Source organism: Odontesthes bonariensis, chromosome 17 (assembly GCF_027942865.1).
Source record: "Odontesthes bonariensis isolate fOdoBon6 chromosome 17, fOdoBon6.hap1, whole genome shotgun sequence".
Lineage (NCBI taxonomy): Eukaryota > Metazoa > Chordata > Actinopteri > Atheriniformes > Atherinopsidae > Odontesthes > Odontesthes bonariensis.
This window is the reverse complement of record NC_134522.1, coordinates 9701655-9716468: the sequence shown is the minus strand read 5'-3', so window position 1 is coordinate 9716468 and position 14814 is coordinate 9701655. Positions and strand designations below refer to the sequence as shown.

The window sequence follows — 14814 nt, the reverse complement described above, 5'->3', positions numbered from 1 at the left end:
ACGCTAGATGCACTGGACTGTAGTTTGCAGGTCTGGTGGTTTTTCTTGTAGGTGCAGGTCAGAAAATAATCTTAGTGAAGCTCAGATAAGTGGCAGGTTCATTACAGGAGAATTCAAGGTTATCCATCATGTTTGTCTGTAATATCACAGTAAGAGCTGACATTTTATTGCTTTCCATTGAATGTCAACTCAGTATTTAAGCATCTTTGTTAAGAAAAATCTTTTAGAATATGTCACATAATTAGGTTGAGACTCATGCATTGTAAATTGTAAAAAGACACCCGCAGTCAAATGGACTTTTTTCTTTTTCAGAGGACTGAAAGAGGGTTTTTTTTCTGGAGATGTTGCTGTTTTATTATTTCTAGAACCCAAAACTTCATGCTGTGTGTTTGTTGTTACCGTTCCATACGTAGCTACTTTTCGTTGTTTTAAACTCACTTCTACAGTGTGTATGTGTGTGTGTGTGTGTGTACCTTCTTTTTTTACTGCTGAGCTGATATTTAATGCCAAGCCATGAATTATTCCCAAACACTAACCAGGGGCCCTCATGTTTAAAAGACTGCTGCTTTCATGCTGAAATAGGGCGTAGTCACAAGTATCTGCTTCACTTTCCTTTATAAATCCCAGTGAAGGTGAAACTGATGCACATTCACGGGGACAGTAGCACCACCTTGGATCCCCCCAAAAATGACTATACAAAGTACATTAATACACTCCTCCTGTGACAGATTGTCCAATTAACAAAGCCTGCAGCAAAGAACAAGAGAAGGTTCATAGAGTGTGAGATTAAAATGCTGATCAAAGAGGCCGAATATTTGTTTTTTTAGTCTTTTGATCAGTAAGAAAGGTAAAACACTGAAGTTAACTGTCTTCGTGAATAGAATAATAGTTTATAATCGTATAAATAGTTTTCTGCTGAACTTGAACCGAAGGTCTTACAGGTGAAAGTGCTTGTTAAAGTTCTACAATACCTAATTTTTGGGAAAATATAGCAGCAAACGACGCCAAAGTGGTTCTTGCATGTGACCCAAAATTGGAGGAGAAGGAAAAGCCCAAAATTGGTTCTAAAGTACAGTTTCCTGATTCCTGATTTTAATTTTAAAGGCCTGACTGGCTGATTTCAATTTTCTCTCTTATAAATAATCAACCAATGTAAAATCGTTTTAATTGAATATTCTATATATATATGTGTATATATATATATATATATATATATATATATATATATATATATATACACACACACACACACACAAAAAGACAGGCACATTTACCAAAACCCCCCAGGCAACACGGGGCCTTTACCCTCTGTCATTAGAAATCGCCCCAAAATAAACTGCTCCAAGTTCCTGGATGGAATTCTGTTTGTTAAAAATCCAACATACACGTATACAGTTTGTCCTCCTTCATGCACCAGTTTATTGGTCTAAACCTTTTTATCTTTTCTATTGATCTCAAAATATAAAAGCGCATCAGTTTTGTGCTGTATTTGTATTTTTACAAATTAAAATGTACCACGTAGTAAAAAAAGAGAAAGTCCTAGAGAAAGTGTAGGTCCTAGTTTTCCTTGACACCAGCCAAGGTAAAAGCTCTGATTCCCCCCTTGCGGGTATTACAAATGGCCTTTTTTGGGTTTTCTTTACTCACTCAGATATGCAACATTTTGCTGCAAACACTGAAGAAACGTGACGTAAATGTCGTCATGACAGGTTGTGCTGGAGACTCTGTTTGCATATGCAGAATACCTCTTTCATAATGAATACCTCTTTCTGTAGAGGCCTTTCTTCATGTATGAAATATCGTCCTTCAAGTGGACTCCAACTATCATAAGAATCACTTCTAGTTTGTGGTGCCTGCAGGGGTCCGAATGAGCAACTGCAACCAATTATAATCAGCCTTTATGAGTGCCTCAGCTGTTAAGAGTCAGGCTGGGATTCTTTTGCGGACGTTTTTACTGAGCTTATGACCCTAAATTTGCCCTTACCGGTCACCTGCATACTTCAGCTTGCAAACCTGTAGCATCAATTTCTGAGGATGTGCACAAACGTCACTCCAAACAAATCCAGGATACACAAGGCAGTCATGATAAACACTCATGTCTACAATTAAAGTCAAGTATATTCCTGACCTAAGAATTGTGGTCAGTTGTGGCTTTTTAATAATATTTTCAGTTCTGCATTAGTTTTGTTTCCTCCGCTTTAATAAAAAGTTACAAAACGATAACTCCAAAATACCAAACTGTCAACTTTGTGTACTGTTGCACCCCCACTAGATAAAAATGAAGGGACTGTAACCTCACCACCATCAACCGTGGCTCATGGTGCATATGTGGACTTCCTTGGTTTGACCTTCTAATGAAGAGAAGAAGAAAAACATAAATCAAACTATCCTGAGAAAGCGTTCTCAGCTTTCAGAAGCTACTTAACTTACTGCAATGTAATATTTGAAAATGATAGCTTAAACAATCGGAAATAAAACCCATATTGTAATACCACAAACAGGTTGCCACTTTGCAAAGGTAACCTCCCTCTAAGTCTAAAGCATTGTAACAGCATCTTTACAGGTCTACCTAAAAAGTCAGTTAGACAACTACAGCTCATTCAGAACTCTGCTGCTCGAGTCCTCACTGCGACCAAAGAAGTGGACCACATCAGTCCAGCTCTGAGGTCTTTACACTGGCTGCCTGTCCATCAGAGGATAGACTTTAAAGTTCTGATGCTGGTCTATAAAGCTCTGAATGGTCCAGGACCAGACTACATCAGTGACCTCCTGACCAGTATGAACCCTCAGGTCATCTGGATCCGGTCTTCTATCAGTTCCCAGAGTCAGAACCAGACATGGAGAAGCTGCATTCAGCTTCTATGCTCCACATGTCTGGAACAAACTCCCAGGAAGCCTCAAGATCAGCTGAAACAAGTTTATTTAAATACAGGTTGAAGACACACCTATTTTCAGCTCCGAATCTGAAGCTTGAGTTTCAAAACTTATTCATATTTTAACTACTGATTTTCTCTGGTTTTATCTATTGTTCTTATTTCTTTCTTTTTTGTTTAGATTTTAAGTCATGCTTTTTATTTCCACTGTTTTAATGTCTCTGTAAAGCACTTTGAATCGCCCTGTAGTTGAATTGTGCTATACAAATAAACTTTACTTGCCTAAAGAACGAGACTAGTTCAAACAAAAATGTGACACACATGCATGAATTTCAAGTGATGCCACGACATTAGGAATTCTTATCTTCTACCTTATCTTATCCAGGAGGAAGAAGAAACACACGCATGCATCCCTGTGTTTGTGTAATCTGCTGGCTTTGTACAGGATGGCCTAACATTAAACTCCTATAGATGCAAAGCACAATCTGAGGAGCGAGAGACATGGAGAGACACATAGGAGAGAGAGAAGTGCATCCTTGTCCCTGACTTAGATATATGGGGCTGTAAAACCTCCATAGCTGTACCCGACAGTATTTACATACCGTTCCAGAAGCTGGCTTGTTGCAGAGCTCAAGGTCAAATGCACATAACTTATAGTGTTTAATAAGACAGAAAGACGATATGAGATGCAGCACACCAACTGTCTGCCTGTATCTATACTGCATGGATTAATTGATACTATAGGGAAGCATACGGGGTGTAAATCCCAAAGTGCGAAGAGTATTTTAATTAGTCCTATGGTGTGCTGATGCATGTGTGAGAGTGAAAGGAGAAGAGCTTCTATCTGACAAGCTCCGGTATCCATCTATAGGCTTTACACACTGGGGTATCCAACCAAGGTTCATTTACATATGGACATATATTATTTACATGCTGAGGACATGGGAAGGTAAAAGCTGTTTTATCACAGCAATGGTTTTTGTTTAGGAATAAGGTTCTTATTTGTTCATTTTTCCTGATTTACTTTCACAAATGTCTTGAAGCAATTCCACAGTACAATCCTTGTCCTGTGCCAAAAAACTATTTGCCTTTACTTGAAAACTTCAAGATTAACAACATTTTCTTCCCTTATTTATGGGTTATTGGTAACCTGGGAATTCCCATGCTGCTTTGCGCGCGATTTCATTCACACTGCAAAGGCAGCCTGGAAACCATCACCCTTATTTTTGCCTGAGTTAGGGAGCCAATCACAGAACGGGGGGGGCAGCAAGACGATGATGACGTCTATGCACGACACCGAAGCTTGTAGAGTGTTAATCCAACATGGCAGCGGACACAACGTTACCGTTCGATGCAGCCTTAGAAAGTGTTTTAAGTAGCCTAGAACGCAAGTTTACTTTTAAAAAAGAGCAACGTTTGGCGTTGAAAGATTTCATTGCCTTCTTCCTCGTCGAATTTCTGTCGCTCTACATACGTCATCTGGTATAAGAACCAGACGCCATTTGATAGACATTCGTAGCGCCCAATAAACAGCTCTAGGCATTCGTAAACCACGCCTCAAATACGAGAAAATGCACACCTAGTTCCCAGACCACCATCTCATCGAGATGTGGACGCGTCAGCCAGGCTAGGTTATTGGGGCAGTTCTCTCAAAAATATAGATGAGTCAATTTCAGAGTCTTTAGCTAATAATTAGCTTAAGGAGCTAAAATAGCTATTATCAGTTTTCCTTCCAAGAACTACAATATTTGAATAAATTGTATCAGAAGTGTCTTGTTGCACTCTGTTTCCAGCTTCAGTCTGACATTGTCTTCACTCTAATGGTTTTCTGCTGTCTAGGTTGTAAGATTTGACCGAACTAATAACTAGATATCACCATACAGATCTAAATTTAATGGAATTTCAAGTCGGCACAGAAGTGTAGCTACGCCAACATACCAGTTTAGACTGAGTTTTAGGAGAGGAGGAGAGCAGAGTTAGAAAAAATTTATCATTGGTTGTTTAGCTGCAGTGCCTTAAGAGTTCAGAAGAAAAGCAACTATTAGCCAGCAACTTCATTGAGGTTTTAGTCATGCCCATTGATTGGCTTATTGTTGGTTCTCCTGTGGCAGCCTTTCGATCTTTCAATTACCACTGTGTCTTTTGACGAGATCATCTTTCAAGTAACTAAAAGCAACGTCTTCAGTGAATTTAGCTTTACTTAGATGTGTAATGATCTCCCATTGAGAAGGTTAGAAGCAGCAGTGTGTCTTTAACGTTTGCTCACACAGTCCACGGTGTTGGGTTGGTGGACATTATTCGAACCAAATCCTGATTTGCGCCATGTGCATGTAAACTGGGACAGGAACAGTAGTCCAGTTAAATGCCCCATTCAAGCTATAAGCATAGCTCAGTTGTTTTACTAGCACTAAAGCAGAGTTTTCACTCACTGGCAAAGCAAATTTGAACGGGGCTTTTTTGAAAATTTACAAAAATAAATATAAATTAGATATGTTTTCAATGACTGGTTTGAAGTGAATAAACTAGGATGTCTAGTATAACCAGTGAGTGGTAGTATAGGCTATGTTTTTTATGGTTGTATTTCAGTAAGAGAAGTAGTTGTCCTGTAAGCTGTCCCTGAATTGAATTGCACCACTTCCGCTCAGTTGGGAAAAAAAAATAACATCCACAAAGATGCTGGTCAGTCACATTTCCATCCCCCCTAAAGCAAATCTTCTTTTGAAAAGGCAAAAACCACATCAAGCGAGCTTAAACTGTACATTTTTTTCCCAAATTTTTACGGTTAGTTCACCTTCATTACATCTTCTGAATACGGAGCAAAACCAGCAAAACAATTTCAGACATCTTGCATTTGTCACATTGTCAGAAGTAGACAGCCACAGTTTAAGAAAATGAATAATATTGCTTCTTTTTGTCATTTTTATATCACATTTATGTGAGAAAATAAATTTATGTGTAACAGTAAATTAATGTGTAATGTCACCATTTTTATTTTTGTATTGGTGACTTTTTTAAGGAAAAATATACATTCATATTTTTGGGGTCTCCAGGTAATGAATTTAAGTCAGTGTATTGTTTTCCTGAATGACAAGATGTTTGCTTTCTGTTAGTATTCAGGCCTGTCTGAGCATGCCGGGTCCATGACTGTTAGCTCCTCAAGAGGGCAGTAAAAGCTGTCCCTCAGCAGCCATGAATTCACAGCCCTGATAAACACAGCTCCTCTGCCTCCCTTGATCACTCCCACTCACTGCCCCACGTTTCCTAATGACACTATGCATATTAGAAACCTGTATTCAATCCAAAAGAAAACTTAAACTTTGTCTTCCCTCCAGTCCTCTGTCATTTTCTTTATCTCTCTCCAGCACACTCACCTTCTCTAACACGTCTGCTCTCTTTCTCTCAAACTCTGGCTTTGTTGCTGCTGCTCCAGGTTGACAAATGAGTCCAAGAAAATGGAGTTGTCTAATTTTTTAACTCCTTAAATAAATGGCATCATTTGGTAAATGTTTAATGACAGCAGGTTTAGCCAGGCTACATCTGCACTTCTGTGACATTTCACATCCTTTAACCCAGATTAAACATGGCCTTTTCTTCTTCTTCTTGAGCTGCAAAGTCTCACTAAATCAAAACCGTAACAAGCATATAACAGCCTTTTGAGGCCAAAGTTATTTTAAGCGTATTGCCAGGTCTATGACTTCACTGACATGTGGCAGGGTTTGGAGTTGAAAGCGCTGCTTGGATTGTGCCTCCTCTCTGTAGTTGCTTCTGTCTTTATTTAGCAGCTAAAGCTATTCAAACTAACAGAAAGTAACAAAAGCACACAAGTTATCCAGGCAACATCAAGGGAATAATGAAAAACAGTGAGCGCAGCCCTGTGCGCAGAATACACTCTTTAAGTAGAGCACAGTGGAGAATCACAACTCCGAGAGGCGTGCAGTAAAGAATCAATACTCTGTAGACGGTTGTATGCAGGGAGCGATCAAAGTAAAGTATGCAGTAAAAGCTAAATTGTAACAGCAGTGAGGCAACTGTGTGTTCCAGTCTTGTGGAGCTAGATTGACAGAATTGGGCTGCAGCATTTGCCAATAAGCACTCTGTGCTAGCCACACAGAGTGCAGCTATGTGTCATCGGCACTCTCGTGGACAGTTTATAATTCTGGCTTAATTAGTAAAGATTGTAGCAATCAACTAAGATGACTATCCACGCACACAATTAATCAACAACACAAACCCCCTGAGGAGGATCATGGCTGATACGTGCATCTGGGTTAAAAAAAAAAAATCCATAAAATGAATTTGTGATCTGTAGAATCTGATTTAACTTAAAGGAACAGTGTGGACTGGTTACTGACATCTAATGGTCACGTCGGAGATAACAACCACTTCAAATGTCGTCGACCCACCATCTAGCAACAAAGTGCTCTAGTCTCTATTAGAAAGCTAAATTACCTGTCAGGGAGAAGCGAACAACTTCAGCATCACTATGATTACTTCTTTATCAGTGATTTCAGCCTGGGAAAGGCCACACCAGTGTTTATCCTTCTTCTCTGCTTGCACCTATCCCAACCTTTTTTTTTGCTTCTTTATGTTTTCACTTCTTTGACAAGGTTGATTCATGCGCTGTTGCCGGTTCTTGACCTTTCATTTTTTAAATGTGCACCCTCAAGCTTCACATAAAACTCGATTCCCTACCGATGATTCTTCAACGTTCTTCTTCTTCTTGATCGTCACCCTCGGAACAATATTCTTCTTCTATATGCCTTTTTTGACGATTATACGGCTTTTCTTTGACTTTGAAGGATCCGCTGCACAAATCGATATAACTGGTTCATGCTGAACTAATAAAAACAAAATTAATGTAGAGATTACAGGCTAATTTTTTATTTTGATATATTTTTTCTCATAGATCTTTCTCGTTGTTGCACACTTTAACCTTTTCTAAAAATAAAAATCATGTAATTAGGAATATTTCATTCTTAGTAAAGCAAGAAAAAAAATCCGTTTTGAGTTCATCACATCACAAAAACCGTCATTAAACATTTAGCTAAACATGAATGATTTAAAAAATCCCCAAGTAAATTAAATTATGTTTTCAAATGAGCAGTATTTTCAGCTCTAAGACACCTAATTAACAGATTTAAGATCAGTTTAGACAATCCAGACTGAAGGGCAAACAGAGCTGAGCTTGATTTAACCAAAGAAGTCTGCCCAGGTGTGAGGTCGCTAATGCACACTGGGCAGATGTTAGATACTTCAGAGGCCTTCGAGCGATGAACTATTTTGCCAGCATTGTTGAACTGTATGGCAGCCATGTTGTCCCATGCATTCGGATAGTATATCGACACAGCGTAAGCATCCCAGCTGGGAAAGAGTCTCAATCCTGCAGTCACATGGGTGTATCCGTTATAATCCCTACTGTCTCTGGTGAAGGTTTGTGAAACCGCCAGGGGCCAGATGCATAAACGATTCATAACACACGTGCACCTTATTTTTTACTTACTTTGTTTCATTAAGTATAAATTGTGTCAAAGATAATGCTTAACCGGCAATAAAAATAGTCCTAAACGTTTGTAAATGCACAAATGATCTTTTCGAGAAACTAAGTCTAATGTAATTTGAGTCAGGAGGATTTATCAACTTTAAAAAGTTGTCATGAAAAGAGTTTGGGAAACACTTTTGCTTTAGACTGTACGCACACACAATGGTATGTATGCAACGTAACCTTGATATGAGGAAATGTTTACCAAAAAAACAAAATAGACAGTTTCACAGATATTGCTCATTATGATATTGATTTATTCTGATTTTGTTTGTCATCAAGAGTTTTCCTAGTATATTCATATTTGCAGTAATTGTGGGAGCTATAATAACTGCAGCTGTGCGTTGTGGAAGACCTCTCTAATCAGACTTTAAAAAGAAAAATACTATTTAGAGCTGGCTCTGATTTTCTGGCACCAGATTGTCTCACAGGCTTCGACACATCTATTTAGGAAAACATCAAACATTCCATGATGCATCTGTACATCAGTGTCATCTCCAAAAACCGTAGATGCGTGTGTTCATCCGCTGCAGAAAAAACAGAAGTTTCCGTTCCTCTGCTGTTGTGTGAGCTGATTCTCGTTTTGACTCCTGTTTTCTATAGTTTCACCTCTGCTGGGTCATTTGCTCTAAACTTACAGAGCTAATCGCTTGTTACTTTTTTAATTCAGCTGATTTTTTTTCTGTTTGGGATTACAGAGACAGAATAAAACTGATTTAATTTTCCTCTGCTTCGGTGTTGAATCTCAGTTTTATATTCAATAAAACTGTACTTGTTCTGTTGGTCGTGGTGCAAATTCTATTTAGATATGAACGAACTAATTCGGGGGGGCGGGGGTATCTGCTTCCATTCATGGCAAAAAAATGGCGTAGAAATCCGGTTTATGCACATGTGTAGAGTTTCTTGACAAAAAGAATATGTATACACATGTCTGTCTCTGTAAATGCATACAGTTTTGGTCATGAATCCACAGTTTTATGCATTTGGCTCCAGGTAGAAATACGAGGCAGGTGGTATAACCATGGCTCTTCACAAAATCAATCCACCGAGGGTCCTCAGAGAGCGGTTGCTCCTGAAACCTCAGTTCTTACATTAAATGCACTGCTGGCTCTTTACGAAATCAATCCACATTCTGTAAGTCCTGTAGGTGCACATACAGCCCTGTAACATCTGTGATACAAGATGGTTAATATAAATAATTCTGATTCTCTGACCTTGTGTGTTGCCAGGTCTGCGGTTGTGCCATATTTCAGCTTTGCTATTCACAAAATGAATCCAGTTCTTTCTAATCTCATCTCTGCAGTTTAAATAAACATCCCCAGTTTGGCAAACTCTGCCATCCACAGAGGACACGTGACTCTGAGTTAAAACATTTTACAAACATTGAGGACCATGCTGCCCTAAAGGTTAGGAGAGCTGGACTGGACTGGAAGTCACAAAAGACCACCAGGATGGAATCTGAAATGGAAAGGCAACAGTTGGTGCTCCTTCTTTAACACCACCCTGTGGTGCTCTTCACGACTGTTAACCCCAACTTTTCCAGTGAATCTGACTGCTGGACAGTTTTAACCTGTCAGTTTTAAGACTGCTGTCTTCTCGCAGGTGTCACTGCGTATAACTGTGCACATGTGATCAAATTATTTCCTAAAGAGTGGTTACCTCACAGTGAAACTGCCTTGAATAAACAAGCTGCCAAGAAACCTTTCCTGGTATTTTTTTAAATCAAAATGAATATGAACAAACCATTAGGCTCTGTTTTGTTGTCCAAAAATGATGTTAAACGCAGTGATACAACCAGACCTGGCAGCGCCTTAAACAGCACACCTCCAACTCTGTAGTCCTGTATGTTGTTGCGCAGCAGGGCTGATTTTAGTTGCAGACCTTCAAACTTAAGTTGTCCACCAATCGGCAGGTCAGCGTTTCCTCAGCTTGTCTCATATCTTGGGAAAGATACTGAGCACCACATTGCCTCCAAAGTGTAAAATGCTGAATGTGTAGGAATCAGTGAAAATTACCTTGCACTGTAAAGCACTTTGAGATGTCAACAAGATTTGTTTTTTTCTGCACTTTGAAAACTTTCCTAAATACTCTAATCTTCATGTGGATATTGTGCATGCAGAGACATCTTCAGGCAGTCCTACGCTGTATCATCAGATGTTTGAAATGGGTCAAATTGTGGTTCTGTATGTAGTAATCATGTAAGGCCCTACATCACCTGATGTGTGTTTTATTTGCAGATTAGCCTGAAATGTCTGCACATCTGATCAACTTGTGTGTTCGGACTGTGACTCTGGTATTTTGTGTTTGTGTGTGTGTGTGCTGCGTGTGTGTCTTTGTGCATTTACAGCGTGCTGTGGGAGCCCATGGGGGATGGCAAGCGTGTGATTTCATTGGCTGATAACCATGCGCTGCTCTGGGACCTGCAGGAGAGCTCCACACAGGCCAAAGTAAGACACAAACTGTAAAGCACAGTGCGCACTCAGACACACACACCACATCGCACAAAAGCTAGCTCATTATTTGATAACCACCATATCGTCTTGGTGTTATCGGTTCCATACACACACATTCACACAGAGAATCTGGATAGATCTAAGTTGAAGCTCCTTTCATGTTATTCTGGTCAAGTCTGTCCCAAAGTGATAGTAATAGTCTTGTGTAATAAGAGAAGTAATTCAAGACCTAGAGAAGTAATTACTAGGGGAAAATAACTGATATCTGCGCATAAATGGTTAAAACTAGGGCTGTTATCATGGACAAAAGAATACAGGGATATCAACATAATCAATCATTTCAAAGTAAAAAATGGCAAATGTCTTTTTTGTCATTCATTTTCAGCAAATGAATATGAGTCTATAGTATACTCAAAATGTGAGTATAGAGAGAGCCTGCTTTTAACTTGGGAGGTGACACTTGCTATCAATTCATTTTCAGTGAGAAGAGGGTGCACAAGAGGTGCTGGGGGCAGTCACTTCCCATCTGAAAGCATCTCTAATGCACAACAACCGCACAAAAAAATACCTGCCGTTAATAACATGATGATTCTGTCAGCTGAGAGAATCATTCTTATGTATTATTACCACAATACAAATATTTATTTTTCCTTAGATCACAATAAACCTCCATTCTGATTTATCACAAAACCACTTTAAAAATCCCAAGCCACATTTTGACCAAATGCACTCAGTACCTTTTTACAACTTCAAGGAGTTAATAGATTATTCTGGCCCTGAGTCTTCTGTCCTTCCATTGGGGAATAAGTTACAGGGCAGATTAGGCTAAAGCTAAGTCTGAAGCGTAAGAACAACACAGCGTCGTGGCCGCAGCGCTAATGCAGCGCTAATGCAGCACAGATGCACACATTATCATCAATGTCACACATTTCTATGAGTCGAGTTGTTTTTGTTTGTGCCTTAAAACATAACTGCTGTGAAACAGTTTCTAACAGTTTATTTCTATGATTTAGTGCTTTGTTGTTGCAATCGCTGTTCCCCCTCAACATTCCTTCTCAAGCTTCTGATTCATGTTGTCTCTTCTCAACTGATTGAAGCAGATATGAACGTTTAAGTCTAAATATTGTGTTTTCACAAACGGCAACAAATATTCCTGTGGTACATCTTAAAGTTAACAGACTGTTACTCAGCTACTCAGAAATTTTCAGCGCTGGAAGCCTAATCCCAAAAGTTCCAATTAGAATTATTACCTCCCCTCCAGGGCCCTTTTTGGGGGATTAAATAACTTAATTTGGCACCTGGTTCCTGGGGTGGAAATGCACGAGGCAGAAGAAACAAACCTCCAAAAAAATCCCTTGTTCCTAGAAAAGGATCTTGTGGTTTCAAAGCAGGTTTTGTTCAATTCAATTCAATTCATTTTTATTTATATAGCGCCAAATACAACAAATGTCATCTCAAGGCACTTAGATAGTAAGTCCAATTCAAGCCAATTGGAATTCAATTAATTAATAATAATCATAATTCATAAAATAATCCAATTCGTTCATATAGAGCCAATTCAAAAACAATTTCCTAGCTAAGAAAACCAACAGATTGCACTGAAAACTTTTTGTTTTTCGGTCCAATCTCCCGGCCTGAGCGGCGTGCCTGAGGCAACTGTGGAGAGAAACGACTCCCTTTTAACAGGAAGAAACCTCTGGCAGAACCAGACTCAGGAAGGGTGGCCATCCGCCTCGACCAGCTGGGGTTTGAGAAGACAGAAAAAGGGGGGGGGGGGCAGGGGGCCACCGCGACGGCGGCACTGTAACACCATTCAAAGGATATCACACCATTCAAAGGATATCGATAGTTTTGTTGTTGGCCTCTGTGATAATAATTATGTTTCAATTATTTTTATTGAGACCTTTTCGGGGCCTTTGTCTCTTCTATGGTGAGCTCTAGTTATTAATTGTTTAATTTACAGCCTGGTGCGTGGAAACATGCAATGTCACACTTGGACATGTTTTGGTTTGTCAAAATTACTGTAGCTTTCATAGCTTCCCTCCAAAATTGTCCATTGAGTGCTGTGACTGCAGGACCGTCTTTGTGTGGTGAAACAGTGAAGAAAATGTATTTTCCTCAGCGTTTCCTAGACCTTAATGAGTTTAGGGTAAGGAGATTTAATGTCTCCTAAGACACCTTTGCTCTGTCCATAGCTACTTCATTTCTATATTAGTTTTGACCAATTTGATCAAATTGTTAACCAAACCAAACAAAAGGTAATCATTTAGTAGACCTCACAGGATGGTCCTCACATCCCAGCATGAAACATTACGTGACATAACCACCAAGAAATCAAGATCTAGGAAAGGTCTCAGAAAGGTACATATGTTTTCCCAGCTGTGCTTAAAAGGGTACAAACACTGAACCTTGAAAATCACATTTTTGTACGTTCCTGTCTGTATCCTTACGATTCTGCACCACCTGTATGAGGCAAAAACCATACCCTCAAAAACACATGCTCACACCTGCAATCAGATAGGAAGCCAGAGTACTAGAACAAAACCCATTCGGACACAAGGACCTGCAAACTTCACAGGCCTCAGCCAAAAGAATCTAAAAATACCCCAACAGATCAACTATGAAACTGTCTCAATGCTTATTAAACAAATAAAAACGTAAAATGGGAAGTAGCTATGTTGGAAAGTGGAAGCATCTAACTATGTTATGCTGACTGAATGAACAAACTCTACAGTGAGAAATATTCTGCCATTGAGTTTGATTTATAGATTATCTAAAACATCTATGAATAATTGAATAAGAGTTATGGAGCCTATGGATAAGCCTGAGCCACGTGGGTATTAAAGGTACATTTATGGACCTCCAGTCGTCATTGATGAGTTTGTACCAATAGAATGAAACAAATGTCCACCTTGAGAACCATTTCTGTACCTTACAGGGTACTTTTCAACTTACAACTGCAGCTTTGGGTACAGAAATGATACACTTGTTTCTTCGCGTGCCTTCACAGTCTTCATTGAAAGTACATGTACATTAGACCTCTATTAAGTGTAGTTGGCGTTCCTTTTGTACTCTTGTGGACATATATGGCTATATATATATATATATATATATATATATATATATACACATATGTGTGTGTGTGTGTGAGAATAATTTTGACAATAATTATGTTGTGAAGAGTGCTGTCATCCATCATCCAGACACAATCCCTTCTGGCTGCTAAATTTATCACTTTAGAAAGTTATGAAAGAAAACATCGTTGGGTGGAAAAAGGGGAGATAGAAAGCCAGACTTAGGTTGTCAAAATTGTCCCTGGCTGGCAGAAACACTCATTGATGATTTTTAATACACCAGAAGTGCCATGGAACTAAATTGAGTGTAAATACTTGTGGTCAATTTTCCTGTGGTCATGTCCTTCATAATGCAAGGTGAAGAGGCTCTTCACTTTAGATTCACCGTCTCCAACCTGCCAGTTTTGCACTTAAAAGCCCCATTATATATTCAAAGCCTACAGACAGTGGTGTGTGTCAGGTGTGCACGCATGTGGCTCAAGAAGTGATGTTGTTTTTTTTGTCAGCCAAGGCTTTCGTGGCCGTGAGTGTTCTGTTCTATTAGAACCCAGGCCTGATAAAGAATATACATTAGTTGACTAATTAGTAATTCATACACCCGCAGACAGATTCACATTAAGGGCATTAAGGTCCCACATCTAATGGTTCCAGGTATGTGTGTGTGCATTTTGTGTTCATCTCAGTGAGTTCACAAGGTGAAGTTTGGATAAACGCATGCACACGACCACCTTCTTCATGGCCTCTCACTCTGCCAGTGTGTGCCAGGCTAATTATGCAGAGTTTTGGGTCATTTCTATTAAACTGAAAATGCTGTGATATTATGGAAGCCATGTACCCACCCTCACAAAGCCAAAGATGTTTATGCTTATGTTTAT

General features: G+C 39.3%; 1 protein-coding gene across 1 annotated transcript in view; it reads left to right on the top strand.

Annotated features, from left to right (window-relative positions):
* eipr1 (EARP complex and GARP complex interacting protein 1) overlaps nt 1–14814 on the top strand; it is a 72627-nt gene that overhangs the window by 19133 nt on the left and 38680 nt on the right. The window contains exon 5 of the mRNA XM_075447735.1: nt 10760–10859. Coding sequence (XP_075303850.1) covers nt 10760–10859 — 100 coding nt within the window. The remainder of the gene's footprint in view (nt 1–10759; nt 10860–14814) is intronic.